General features: G+C 42.4%; 1 protein-coding gene across 1 annotated transcript; it reads left to right on the forward strand.

Annotated features, from left to right (window-relative positions):
• Positions 1 to 1332: 1332 nt before the first annotated feature.
• Positions 1333 to 11654, forward strand: tspan1 (tetraspanin 1). Its single transcript, XM_076276053.1, has 8 exons — positions 1333 to 1454; positions 1658 to 1721; positions 6513 to 6719; positions 7249 to 7323; positions 9925 to 10023; positions 10287 to 10433; positions 10801 to 10884; positions 11204 to 11654. The coding sequence occupies exons 2-8, from the start codon at positions 1665 to 1667 to the stop codon at positions 11261 to 11263; spliced, it is 729 nt and encodes a 242-aa protein (XP_076132168.1). The 5' UTR covers positions 1333 to 1454; positions 1658 to 1664; the 3' UTR covers positions 11264 to 11654.
• Positions 11655 to 14495: the final 2841 nt, after the last annotated feature.

The following is a 14495-nucleotide window of genomic DNA, read 5'->3' on the forward strand; positions in this document are numbered from 1 at the left end:
AAGGTGGCACTGGGCCATCTATCACTTTTTTCATGGGATTTCACTGCCCACTGGGACCTTAACGCAGAGAATCCCAAACTGGGAGATAGAGGGAGAGAGAAAGAAAGGATGAAAGAAAGATGGAATGACAGAAATGAATTACAGGTAAACACAAGTAAAAGGGGAAACTATATGTTGTCTAATAAGAGAGTAATACAGACTTATAAGAGTAATACACATAAGAAAGAAAGAAACACATAGGAAGATAAAAGAGAAAGAAAAAAGATATAGGCTACTGTAGAGATAGAAAGAACTAAAGAAAAAGAAAGAAAAGAAAAACAAGACAGAAAGAAAGAAAGGAGGCGGATGATTGTGAGTACACAGGTAGAAATGAGTGAAGAGGAGAAAGGGATGAAGTAAGAATGAGACGCTCAGAGCGTGCCTTCAGGTCTGCTCACCTACTGAGAACAATGGCCAGAAGAAGCCTGGATGGCTCCCTGTCTTCCCTGTTTCATGCTTACTGGTCCCTGAGATGGGCTGCTAATACTCTATAATAAAAACTGCTAATAACATCATACATTTCATTTCAAATATAGATGGGGACACATTTTAATAGGTGGAATAGAAGGGTCATTTCATATCTCCATTATGGACTAATACTTCAAATCTTTTAAAATTATTTTCCCCCCACTTATTGAGCAGTTTTTTTGCGCCCACTTTAAATGACTGGAGAATCTGAGCTGCTTGGTGAGAGCTTCCTTGATTTGATTAGCTCCTTTGTTTTCTGTTGCACATTTCTCATTCAGCAAAGTGGACAAAGAAAGACACTTTCTCGCCAGGCTAGGCCATCAATCATCCACCTCAGTAAAAGACAACACAATGGAGAATTCATAAACACAGAGCACAGCAGAGAGCCAGGGAGTCAGTGTAGTCACACTGCCCTCTAGTGTTGGGTGGTGAAAGCATCACCCAGGAGAGTCACACAAAGGAACAAAGGCCACACACGCTAAGTGTGTCAGTTCATGCAACCCTAAGAAGACCAGCATGAAGTCAACTGATGTGTTAGTTGCCCGGGCACGCTTCATTTACTGGTCAATTTCTGTCTCATCTGGCGCTCACTGATCCAGGGCTCGGTACGTGGGTACCTCATGATGCTGATCTGGCAGAGGATGTGGGGACTGATGAAGTGCAACAGCACGATCCCCCCCATCCCAACCCCACCCCTCCCCACCCCCCACACACCTCTCCAAACACACACACACACTCTCTCCCCTCCCTCTCCTCACCAGGTGTGCTTTACCTGTCCCAACCACACCCATCTCTTTGTGACTATCTGGGTCTCTTCCTCGGGCACACATACACACACTCACACAGATATACATCTTTGCACACTCTAAGAGAAAGAGACACAGTACACCACAATCCACTGCCTGAATTCACAAGAGTCTCAGCTGAACGAGAGTGCCTCAACCCAGGTAAGTTTCATACAGGTAATCACTGATTTTTGATAATAAATGTTGTTCATTCAGTCAGATGTGGCATATCATCATTCGGTTTGGTTGCTGGAAGAAAGAGCTGTAACATGTTTACTCAAGTGTGTGCTTTACTCTGGGCCTATATGCAATTTACTCCCGTGAGACCTCATAACATATTTACGCTGTGATGTTTTTTATTACAGATTCAACATGGGGTGCTTCACATTTGTCAAAGTAATGATGATTTTGTTCAACATGTTTATCTTTGTGAGTATCTCATTACCTCTATTTACTGCCTATGTATGTATACGTATGTGCATGAGTGGGAGAGAGCCACTCTGCTGATAGTGATTGCCTTTGTTCATTTATGGCTTCAAATGTTTATGCCAAGTGTCAAGAAGAAACCAGTGTGTGTGTGTGTGTGTGTGTGTGTGGCTGGGTGGATGTGTGTGTTTGCAGAGCCTGAAAGCACAACAAATTATTTACACTCACTGCAATCAGGCAATGCAAACAGATATGTGAGGGGTTACCGACGTACTGTACTTCACGTCACTGAACAGAAGTGTTTAAATGACACCATTTGCACGCTTGCTTTCTCGCACACAGCACTTTTCATCCCATTAACTTAAGATCTTTCAATTACGCCACCTTCTCTTTCAGGCTAATGATAACACTTAATGACACGAGTGAGGTCGGAGGGAAACTTTGTCATCAGTAAGCGCATTTTTTGTCACCTGAATAAAGAGTCATTGTCGATTGAACAACAAAGTGTGGAAACCATGCCAGTTTTCATGTTTTTTTTTTCTTGCGGAAAATGAGGCTACTATTTCAGAAATGGAATTGGTTGACTGTTTGACTGGTCGGTTGATTGGTTGGTTGTAGGTCAGATGCAGTAGCTTATAAGAGGACTGGACATGAGACCAGTTTGAGGGATCAGGAGTGACATTTTTAGAGCATCATGTCAACATGAAGCTGAAATGTGCATTGGTCTGGGCACCAAACGTCTAATGTATAGGCTTATGTCTAATGTAAAGGCTTGTAACAGTTTTTTTTCAGTGGATGAAATCTAGCATGTTAATTTGCATATTTCCAGCATGAGCTCCAAGTTGAAATTCAACTTCAAACAATAAAGTGAGATAGAGAGGAAGAAGAAAATCAAACAGAAATGTATATTTCAAAAGTGCGTGGGTGCTGAGAGAAGAAAGGAAAACAAATGGAGGGGCGATTATGCAAGCAGGGCCTGTTACGTTTAACAGCCGCCAAGCCTCCATTCATCTCCTCACACCAGCATCTGGGAGAAGAATAATAAAGTAGCTCTACCACCGCGGCTCTCTCCCTCAATCCCCTCTGGTCTTGGAAACACAAATATTTGGAGATACACATACAAATACCCAAGTAGATTGAAATCATAATATTTTCTCTTCCCACACGCTATGTCTTTTGCTACTGACGGCATGATATATTCAGGTCGGACTTGAAATTGTATGCTCAGGCTCTTGAACTCTTCAAAAGTTTTTCATTATTATTTTAATGTCCCAACCACAGCTGTTGTGTTGTTGTGTTGTTTGTATGTGTTGTTTCCTTACGCATTCCCATGTCTCTGTCTCAGTCGCAGTGGGGTCCCTCTCCACCCATGTATCTCTGTTGTCTCTAAGTAGGACTCAGGGAACAGGTAGCGCTCCTTTGCATTCTTGCTAGCAGTCGGCTTCTTTCCACTAGTTTAATGGACTCCATTTCCCTCCTCTGCTGCGAGCCGTTTCATTTCCTGTTCTTGGTCCCCCTGACATAACCTGATTTACATGTAATCTGTGCCAGTTGTATCTTCCTTTGACACGACATCCGACACACGTGGCATTTCATCAAAGGATTACCCGCCTAAAAAAAACGAATGCCACGAGTAATTATGGGATGTTGCGGAGAAATGTTGGTTGACAAGGAGTAAGGGGTAATATGTTGTATCGTATTTGCCAAGAGGGGTAGCGATTGAGCATAGGCAGAAGCCAGGGGCGGGGGTGGGGCAGGGTGTGGTTGGGGGTGAGATGGAGGAGGGTTCGAGAGACGGGACCCAAGGAAGAATGTGTTCCCAAAACCAGATGGAAGGAGAAAAAGAAGATTATTCTCATGTGGAAGCCATCAGGCCTGATGTGGGGGAGACAGGCACAGGCAGAGGCAGGCTGCCTTTCATGTAAGCGCAGACAGCTGCCAGAGTGTCTTTCTGAGTGGCGGTGACAGGCCAGATTGGCTGTGACAGGAAATATCAGGTTCAGGACCGCTCGCTTACCCGCTCGGCTCCCACCGGCACCACAAGCGCTTTGAGGTGCAAAAGCCAAAAAAGTGCTTGTCACGAGAGAGCAAGGGAACACTGGCACATGTGTGGGAAGATGCATTGTGAAACTTGCTTGCAAATACATAGATTCGACTAAAGGGCACAGGCTGTTTCTGCATCTGTGCTGTTATTACAAAGAACACGTGGTGTCATTCATCATATCTCCTTGCTGAAGCCATGTTTTATTGGCTTTAATGCACATTAGTGTGTCCTGATAAGAGTGAGGAAGGAATGTCATCTGATCAGTAATGTAAGCCTTCCTTTTATTCTGAAATGGAGCTCTACAAGAGCCACAATAGAAATTTGAAAGTGAGTTGACCATAGTTACTACCAATTACATTTATCAGAAAATGTGTAGATTGGGTTTTGAGAGAGCCAATCATAGGGTTGTTCATGGACTTATATTACCCTTTTAGATGAAAAAAAAACAGTCTTCAACCATATGACATTCCATTAAATTAAATGTCACACATTCCTGGCAACTCTGGAAGGAGTGTTGGAAATGCTTGGCTCCAGGTGCTGTAAGGGGCCGAAGTATTTCATAAAGTAATATATAATATCTACCACATAATGACTTGTATTACACTTCACTTACTTCACTATAAATTATATGAGATGTAATGGCTCGGCTAAGAGGGAGTCTTAATGAGGTGTTGGCCAGTGGAGTAATTATGGCGCTGCAGTGAGTGACTCTGGTGTTTATTATGGAGGAATCTGACATTGGGGGGAGCAAAATGGTTTTAGCCCACTGCCCCAACTAGCAGCACAGCAGCAGGGAGGCCTGAGATTTAGAATCGCAGCAATTTCATCAGAGGAAAGCACGCGGAACACATGTACTGCATGAAAAGACAGCTTGTTGTGTTTCCCATAACACATCCACACCATAATCCAATGGCTTCCCACTGCAGGAGAGTGCGGGAGGGCCTACGGCAGTGCTCTTCCAGCAGGAGGCTCGTCATTAGAGGACTTTCAGTGTGGAGTGAGCGATGCAGACCCAGGCAAAAGAGGGTCATGGGAATAGGGCAGGATTTTCTTTGGGATGTTAAAAAAGGGGTCAAATCCTGGCTCGCAGATATCAAGTGCAGGGCCCCAGGCACCCATGTCATTGTTTAAGCCAGACAAAAAGAGGTGTGAAGAAAACCCCCCTGCCCCTGCCTCAGCTGATCTGCTGGGGGAAAGGAAACCTCACTGTGTACACACATTCTTTGCTCAAGTAGTACAGATACCCGTGTAAAAAGGTCTAAACTGATTCAACTTCTTTATTTAAGTAAAAGGAAAAAAGTACAGGCTTGGAAATGTTTCTTTGCCAAGCTTACTGAAGCTCATAACATATTAATATAATGCTAAGACAATTAAACCATTCTAGCTTAAACTAAAATAAAACACAATATAGGGCTTACTGAATATAATGAACATTCATTTCGCTCCAATGTACAAAACAATTTTCAGTGTTAGCAACAGACCTTGAAATATTATTAGCAGGAGCACACACTTCAGGTTTAATTAAGCCAAGTGTAATGAAGCTCATGGTTTTCAGGTTTGACACACAGCACAATGCATTCGTCAAGAATCATTTTTAGAGCTGACAACGTCAAAAATTGTCTTAAATAACACCATGGATGTTGAATGTCTTGCTGCTCTGAATCTGCTCTGTCAGCAGTGCTGTCAGGTTCACTTTCATCTATGGTGATACTAGGCCTACTTCTGGACCTAATTCTTACGGTCACGGGCATCACCTTCTGCTTTTCTCCAAGGTCGAGCCTCCCTTTCTTATCTCTTCTGTCTTTTATGCTGCTTTCATCTTGTTATGTCTGCCATGCGTGATATGCACTGATGGATAGTCTGAGGGGTCGTTGTTTCTATGTTATTGTCCCATCAATTTTCATTGAAAGCAGTCTTGATATTGGGAAGAAACTCAGTGATGGGGAGTACATGCAAGTAGGCAGGTAGATAGGTAGACAGCGAATGGGTCCATCCACCCAGAGCACTGATGATTGCTTCATATTAAAAGCAAGCAGTGGGATAAATATGAAGTATTACTATTCAATCTATCCAATATTACTGACTCTAAGCGCTTTACATATGGTCAAGGGGCATTAGAGAGTGTAGAGCGTGATCTGTGCTATTCATTTTTGTTTGTTGTTATCTCTCTGAGGAATTAATTGATCAAATTTGACTATTTCAAAAATTGATAATAAAAAAAGGTATTTTGACAACCCCAATTCACTGCCTTAACTAAAGTAATGAGTATGTTCTCCTCACCAAAGAATGCTGTACATTATATACACAGTACACTGTTGCAGCCTACCTCAAGGTTAGATTGTTGAATTGTATGAATCTGTTGACTTTTTTTAAATTGAAAACAGCATCATCATGTATTATGAATGTATTGTATTATTTTTCTGTTCACATTAACACTTCCTTTAGTTTGATTGTTTCGGTAATGTGACCATGAGCTGCTTCGATAGTATGTTAGGTTTAGGTTTTGACCTTACTGTTGTGAGGTTCCCAAAGGTTCGGCACAAAACCCTTAAAAGTGCCATGTACAATTCTAAAGGATTCTTCAGCTGGCTAATGAACCTTGAAGGATTCAAGACAGCACATCACAGGAAGATTTGTTATGCTTGTGTTGACAACCATATCCCTAACCCCTCAGCTGGATTTAACACTGTCTACAGATATGGGATTCTGCTGCCCAGTAGATAACCCTCCACACCTTTTGTCCTCTGCAGCTGGCTGGACTCACCCTCATGGGCGTGGGCATCTGGGTGAGTGTGGACGGCAGCTCCTTCCTGAAGGTCCTGGGCCCGTTCTCGGGCAACGCCATGCAGTTTGTCAATGTAGGCTTCTTCTGCATTGCCATCGGGGCGGTACTGGTGCTGCTGGGCTTCATGGGCTGCTACGGGGCTCACAAGGAGAGCAGGTGTCTCCTCATCATGGTAGGTGTCTCACCCCAGCACTGCCTGAGGAAGGCTATAGGGTGGGGACTGCTATCACCTATCACGGCCATATTTACTGCACTGTAGGTCAGGGAGGACTTTCCAAGGAAACACAAAGTTTCAGGTTGCTGCTTCATGGGATCTGTCTGTCACAACTGTTGAACTGTTTTACCAAGGCTCTTTTTATGCCCACCACCCACTGGCTTGCCACTTAGGGAGTTCATTAGCTGTGTGCTTGGATTTAAATGTCAGGGAGCGTTTCATCGTCACTCACTGTTTGCCAGAATGGTAATGACATGTTGTCATGCATTCTTTTGTTTGAGCTTCTGCTGGCTTTTGTTGACTTTTTTGTCACTAAAATCCCAAGCGCAAAATAACAGCCAAATTCATTTTTATCGCCTCTTCAATATTAGTCCTATCACAACCTGTATTACAGTGACACTGAATGGGGAAATGACATTATTGTTCATTTCAATATCATTGGTTTCTTGACAATGCTGATTCCTCCTTTGTCTCCTTGCCTTTGCAGTTCTTCGCCATCATCCTGATCATTTTCATCGCCGAGGTGGCAGCTGGAGTGGTGGCCCTGGCGTACTCGTCGTTTGTAAGTCTCCGCTCACCTCCCTCCTGCTCCCTTTGTGTTTTATATCCATGTAAATTCCCATCATATTTTCCGATCCGTCATTAAATTACAGGGGTTTGTGCCTGCCTCACTACATTTGCCCCCTTAATGACTCCCGGATTGCCTCAGGCAGTGTGCGATGGCTCTCACTTTTAGCAATTTATTATGCCGGAATATTGAAGTTAAAGCATTTTATATGCAAAGCAGGCGATTTACATATATAGGTTCCCCCCGTTTAGTGAAATGTATAATAATTACAACAATTTGAGATGAGTTATGCATAGGGAAGGAAAAAGAAGAATGCATCTCTACAGACAAATAAAAATAAAAACTACATTTTTATAATTAAAGAATCCATCAAGAGTCCATGGAAAGCAATGGTGCCTCATGCAAAATCCATTGGCATTTCCAAAGGGGAAAAGTGCTTGCCTCTGAGACCAGCGTTTCACAGTTGTTTGTTGTTTTACGCTGTGTGCCTCAGAGAGGCTGGACTCCCAGGTGTCCCAATGGCTCTCCTTGTTCCAATATCCAGCACCGCTGCCCAAACTCTCTGCAGACCCCACATCAAACAGCAGCCCGGGCGCAAGGTGATTGCAGCTGTCGTCCTTTGAGGACCCATTGCGAAATCATCCTGCAGCTATTTTGTGAGAGAATAAATCAGCTCGCCTGTCGACATTCCCACCGCAGTGCCCAGTGGGAGGATGGCATCCCATCAAGCACCTGGGCCATCACTCTGTTGATGCATGCGTGTACCATGGTGGTGGGGGAGGGGGGGGGGTTGGCTGAGGTGGTGGGTGCCAGTGAAAGTCACGCGTCTGAATTATACATGCCATGTTTGTTGCTTAGGGGACGTTAGCTATGCACATCACCATTTAAAGTGCTGTTTGTTAACATCACAGTCATTCAGTCATTCATTTATTCATTAGCATGACAAGGGAAAATGTAGTTTTAATAATGTATATGACAGCCTGTGAGTATCTGCCTATACCTGTTTTTAGATAGAGATAGAGAGAACACAAAGCAAAGCAATAACATGACAAAATGCATTTGAATAATGCGCCCATTTAGGGGAATACATCAGAGCTTAGATAAGAAAACACTGAGCTAAATTACATATGAAATGTATAGTTGTTTTTTTCCACTCCCTTTCTCACTTTGCGTTTAATATTTTCTGTTGGGTGCATACTTTGTATTTCCCTCTAAACCATTATGGCAGTTTTTCTACCTCACAGGAAATGCAATATCCTCAGATAGCCAACCCTCAATATAACCAATTTGGCCATGCATTAGGCGTTGCCATATTTCATTACGGTCTAGTGGCCCGACTGTGGAAAGCAAAGCGTGGCAGCTTGGTTTAGGTCAGAATTTTGCATTTCAGATGTAATCTCAGACTAAATATATAGCCTACACATAGCATGTTGGGAGAGCTATGTTCCACATGCAATAAGCTGAGAAGGTCAAGGGATTGATGTTGTGAGTTACTTCTGTTTTTTTTTATTCTTTCTTTGTGCTAGCTGGGTTTGGTTGAAGCCATGGGTATTGTTGAAGGTATTACTGAATATTAGTGTGGAAGAAGCCATGGTCTACTGGTGAGCTGATTATAGATTTGATGAAAAGTGGGGATGGGAACCTTGGGTTGCTGGATCAGCACAGGAGGGGAAAGTTATTGGTGGTGCGCTTTGTCCTGTCAGTGGTGTGAGGGAATGCCCTGAGACAGTGATGGATTAGCCTGAATGTAATAACCCAGCTGATCTGCGCCTCTCTCCGCGCTTCACGGGGGACACTTTTAATTGTGGCTTGTCTCTGCTGCAGCCCCACGGGCACAGCCTAACACCCCCCTTACACACACACACACACACACAGGCACAGGCAGACGCACACACACACTTGCACACAGATAGACGTACAATTTGACCCCACCCCCACCTCCCATCTTTAAACAAGTCTTTGTGTATGGAAAGTCATGTAGGTTTATTAATCAAACCTCAACAAATATTGCGAGAGTGAGAGAGGAGAGAGAGAGAGACTCGGGAAAAAGAAAGCAAAGAATGACAGGGGAAACGTAAAGATAGAAAGAAAGAAAGTCCAAAAGCCTCCTATGTGTTGCTATTCTGCTTTGTTGAACAAAGGCAATTGCTGCATGAGTGCATCTTCTGGATGTTTGTGATCGTCAATAACTTGGATGAAAACTATTTAGAAATAATGAAATAAAGTACAAAAAGGATTAACACAAATGTAAATAGGATACGTTTGAAAAGGATAAATTCCCTGGTGTTCAGTGTAATTGCTTTGAGAGAGGCTCTGGTTGGGATCAATCCCATTACTGATGCTTAGAGGCTCTAGATCACTCTCAACAACCACAAAAGCTGAGGACCATTGATGTGGAGTGAATGGCATGTCTCAGAAGTTAAAGAGCGTTGTGTGTGTGCCGTGTATTTGAAATTAACTTTAGTGATCTTTTTTTGCCTTTTATTCATCAGTGCCTATCACTATGCATCCTGTGTGTGTTTGTGTGTGTGTGTCTGTGCATGTGAGTGTGTGTGTGTGTGTGTGTTTGTGTGTGTGTGGTTGTCTTTTTTCCAGGCGGAGGGCATTCTCAAAGCCTGGGCAACCACAGCCTTAAAAGAAGAGTACGGCAAAGTGGAAGTTGTCACAAAGATATGGAACACCACCATGACTGAAGTAAGTCTCAAACATAAATGGACTTTAGTGTGTCACCACTCACCAGCTGTTAAAAACTAGCATCACATCCATGTTTCATTGTTTTCTGTCCGATTCTACATATCAAATAATTTTCACAGTTATGTATCATTGATATACTTCCAATAAAAAAAACATTCAGTCTAACCACACGTATAATGTACCAAGAAGAAGAATTTGTGTGAAGTCCAAAAATCAGCTGTTTCTCATTATATAAAATGTTTTTTATCTTTTCATTGTTCAAGCTTAAATGCTGTGGTTTTACCAACTATACGGACTTCCATGACTCCTACTACTATAACCACAACGCCCAGAACTACCCACCAGCCTGCTGCACCATCTCCAGCTCCAACCCCTGCAGCAACACAACTGCGAAATACAGTGAAATTCAGGTGAGACAGAAAGCTCTTACTTTACACAGTACAAAAATAGCGTTTTTGTGCTGCCCTGTCTACGTGATAAACAATCTGTCAAAATACCCGTTGTGTGGACACAATAGCCCAACAGGCAAAACACTGGCATCAGTGTTGTGCATGTTGCTTGAGATGAAAGCATCTGGTAAATGTGAATGTAGATCGATGTATGTGAGCGTGGTGAACGAGCGCTATTAAATTAAATGGGTATGTGCTTATGTGCTTGCTTCGAAAGCTTTCGAGTTTGTCTCTAAGCCTTTTCACACTTCAGGAGTCAGCAGTGTGTGTGTGTGTATTTATGTTGTGCTCAGCATCTTGGAGTACAGTGATTGTGTTCTCCTCTCAGGGCTGCTTTGAACAACTGCTGACGATCCTTAAGAAGAATGCCAATATTGTTGGAGGAATTGCCGCGGGTATCTGTGGAGTGGAGGTAAAAGCCTTTATTTTTCCTCCCTTGCTTTCTTCCTTTCTTGTCTTTTCCTTTGATTTATTTTTCATCTTTCTTTTTGTCATCCAAATCTCATTTGCTATTATAGAGAACTGTTTTGCATGTCGAACGATCCGTGACGAGAAGCACATAAGTGTTTATGGCTTTTTGTACATTATCTGATTTGTCCAAAGGAAATGGGAGGATGGTTCTGGAAAACAAAATGTCCCATGGCCTCCATTAGGATATGTAAACAGAGAAGCAGCCGCAGTTAAAAACAGACATGATTCACCCAGTCACTGAAATGTCTTTTCTCTTTCAGGTGGCTGCTATGGTTGTGTCCATGTACTTATACTGCTACCTGGACAAACATGCCAGATGAACGACTTGTGGCCTGTATTTCATGAACTATAAAGTATGACTGTGTCTATGTGTGTGTGTGTGTGTGTGAGCGCGCATGCACACAAACATGAGTTTCTACTGGCTGGTCTACATAAAACAGTATAACAGAGACATTTGTAAGGAGATATTAACATTATGTAAATAGTTATACTAATAATAGTTATATATAAAATAGTTATAATATAATAATAGTTATATATAAAAGTAATAAATTGATCAACATTACGTTGGAAACAGCAAAAAGGAATGAAATGCTACCTATAAGTAATTTCATTCTATTTTCTTACATTTCCTCCTAAACTGTATTATATTGAAAATGAAATTTGCTTAATCACTTTTTATAACATGTATACCTTGGGGGTAATTTCATGTATAACCAACAAATATTATTTCAGTAAATTAGACAATAAAAAATATTGCTACATCATATAAGTCTTAATATGATATTGTCTGTTGTTCTTTATAATGCTGTGTTGATCATTTCCCATGACATCTAGTGTTCCTTTTAACTGTGAACACACTCATGCATAGTGCATTCAGCTGCTGCTTATGAATGCAATATGCATGCCTACATGGCAACTATGAGAAATACAAATCATGTATAGGGTAACCCAGGATTACCCTGTAGTTGTTTTCCACTGATGACCTACACAACAGCAAGAAGACAATCAGACGCTCCTCATATTCTCCTGCTTTGATCTCCAGCCTAATACCGTACATTCACGCTCATGTTTGACTATCATATGACACCAGTGCACGTGTTGTCTGAATGGGGGTTACCAAAGAGAAATTCACTGTACGCGCAGATATGGTATCTGCTGTGCCCAGCCTCAGCGAGCTAGATGAAAGCTTTCTGGAGAGGCTCATGCAAACAGCACGCTACGTCTCACTGCATCTATTTGTCATAGTCTCCCAGATTTCTGTGGGTGGGTGGCAGTGCTGCATGGCAAATATTGATGCAACCAAAAGGCTTTGTGTGGATGTGCGGTGTGTCATGGAGGATATGTTTGTTATTGTTTCCTCAGACGCTCCCCATTCTTTGCTCACCTCAATTAAATGAATCATAGAGCAGATGTGTACTATATGTGTGCATATAAAAACATTTCTGAAGGACAATTCCAATTGTTGTCAGTTAGATGATAAATTGTGAGTTGCAACTAAGTGAGCTTACCAATTTACGTTCGTTTTACTGCAAGGCATTCTATATAAGGATTTGCCTCCATATTTCACCTGCTGTTAAACCAATACATCAATTGACATACCAGAGTTAAGGTTGTTAATCAAGTCAGTTGTCATTGTTGGCCATCTCCTTCAGACTAAGAATTGGTAATAACTTCTTCAAACAATAAGTATCTGTTTAAGTTATGAATTATGTGATTAGGACAGCAGACAAAAGTTAGAATTAGCCTTCATAAATTGTCATGTATACTTACAGTATGTGAGTTGTTGTAGATCTCATGCAGGACTCTGTCTGAAACATCTCAACCGCGATTTCAGTGGGTTTGGGGAAAAGACACTGCAGCGGTGGTGCACTATACTGTATGTAGAAATGGCATTTGCAGCATGTGCACCACTTAAGTCACTTTCTCAGTCCAGTGGTTTGGGGAGCAGAGCACTCTGTTGGGCGAAGAGAGGAGCTCAGTGGTAATGGCACAGAGACGTGCTGTCACATGCTGGGAAGAAAAGCGGCTTTTAACTGCCTGAGTGTCCATGTGCAAGGAGCCGGAAGCAATGTCACCCCCAGCACATGCTCACTGCATACTGACTTCATGGGGGGAAAGAAAATGGACCCTAAGAGTATTGAAGAATATACACACAAGGAGCACTCACAACGACCAGCAGAGTTGAATGCGCGTGCACACGCACGCACGCACACACACGCACGCAATATTCCCAGCTCCTAAATCAGATCATGCGCCACAACATGGAGACACACAAAACACACTTCACCACAAAAATATTGCAGCACACAATGGGCTGTTCCCTCCCCAATCTAGAGCAGTAGTGTTCTGTAATGGCTGAGCGCCTGAGAGGGTTGAAGATAACCCCAGACCCCTAAGGGGCCAGGCAGATTGTTTTCCCTGTTCGGTCACATTTACCAGGCAAATTGTGTAGGTCGCATTTGCATAGATTTCAATAGCCACCCTATTTCCCCTCTCCGCAGTCATTTACCTGGCACAAGGCTTACCCTGCACGCCCAGTGGACAAAGGAATCAAATCAGAAATTACCCAAGGGTCCACTAACGCAGTTTATGCCTTCACCCAACTGCAATAAAACACATTCTGTGAGAGCCTGCTTATTAGCCACCGTGTGGGTAGAAGATACACTGAATACACCACCAGATACTTCTTGTTCAAACAACAAGGCTACTGGGCTGACAAAGGACAAAGTTATTAAGGTATTTATTTAAGGTAGGGGCATAAAGACGGCGACCGGTTTCAGCCCTCTTGCAGGGTATCTGCACATTGGTTGTGCTTACTGGCTGAGGCTGACTGTTCTTCACCTGTGTCTGTAGTAGCCTAGGCTACTTGCCAAAGACATGTGCACTGGACTGGATTCCCTTCAATATTTTAGAAAAGTTAGACTAAGCTATTTAAATATTTTAATAGGCCTACTTTATATAATTTACTATGTGCATCTATTTTCCCATATGCAGCACAGCAAATTAAAGTTAATCCACTACTTTACATTTTGCATACCAGTTGTATCTAAACCAACCAAAGCTTGACTGAAACATCGTAAAACCATTGACTTGTTTTAAATTAATTAAGAGACAGGTCCTCCTCGCATGATCCTTCTGAAAACTGCTGGTTTCATCTCAAGCACGCACGTATTATGAACGCATGTTTTTTTTTTTATGTAGCCAGTAGCCGACATTCAAAAAAATATGCAGTTATATTTCACAACTTTTGCGAAGTAGGCCTACTGGGAAACGCTGGCAAGCAAGCTGCTGACAGATATTACAGGTATTATAACTTAGACAGATATTTTCTTCCCTAGGCTAGGCCAGCAACACACGCTGGAAAGATGCAAACAGATCAACTTAAAGGAGAATTCCGGTGTGATATTGACCTAAAGTGTGTTTAAAACATGATACTGAGTGTGAACGTATGTCTCATAGCCCATCTCGGCTTGTCCCCTGCACTCCAAAATCTGGCGGTAGTTAGCCGCTGCTACCAACAGCTTTTTCAATGGTGGTGCTTTGGCATCG

Source organism: Alosa pseudoharengus, unplaced genomic scaffold (genome assembly GCF_046254945.1).
Source record: "Alosa pseudoharengus isolate Yale_2024_CS ecotype anadromous, Long Island Sound unplaced genomic scaffold, YU_APseudo_1.1 YU_APseudo_1.1_scf_11, whole genome shotgun sequence".
In the NCBI taxonomy this organism is placed as follows: Eukaryota; Metazoa; Chordata; class Actinopteri; order Clupeiformes; family Clupeidae; genus Alosa; species Alosa pseudoharengus.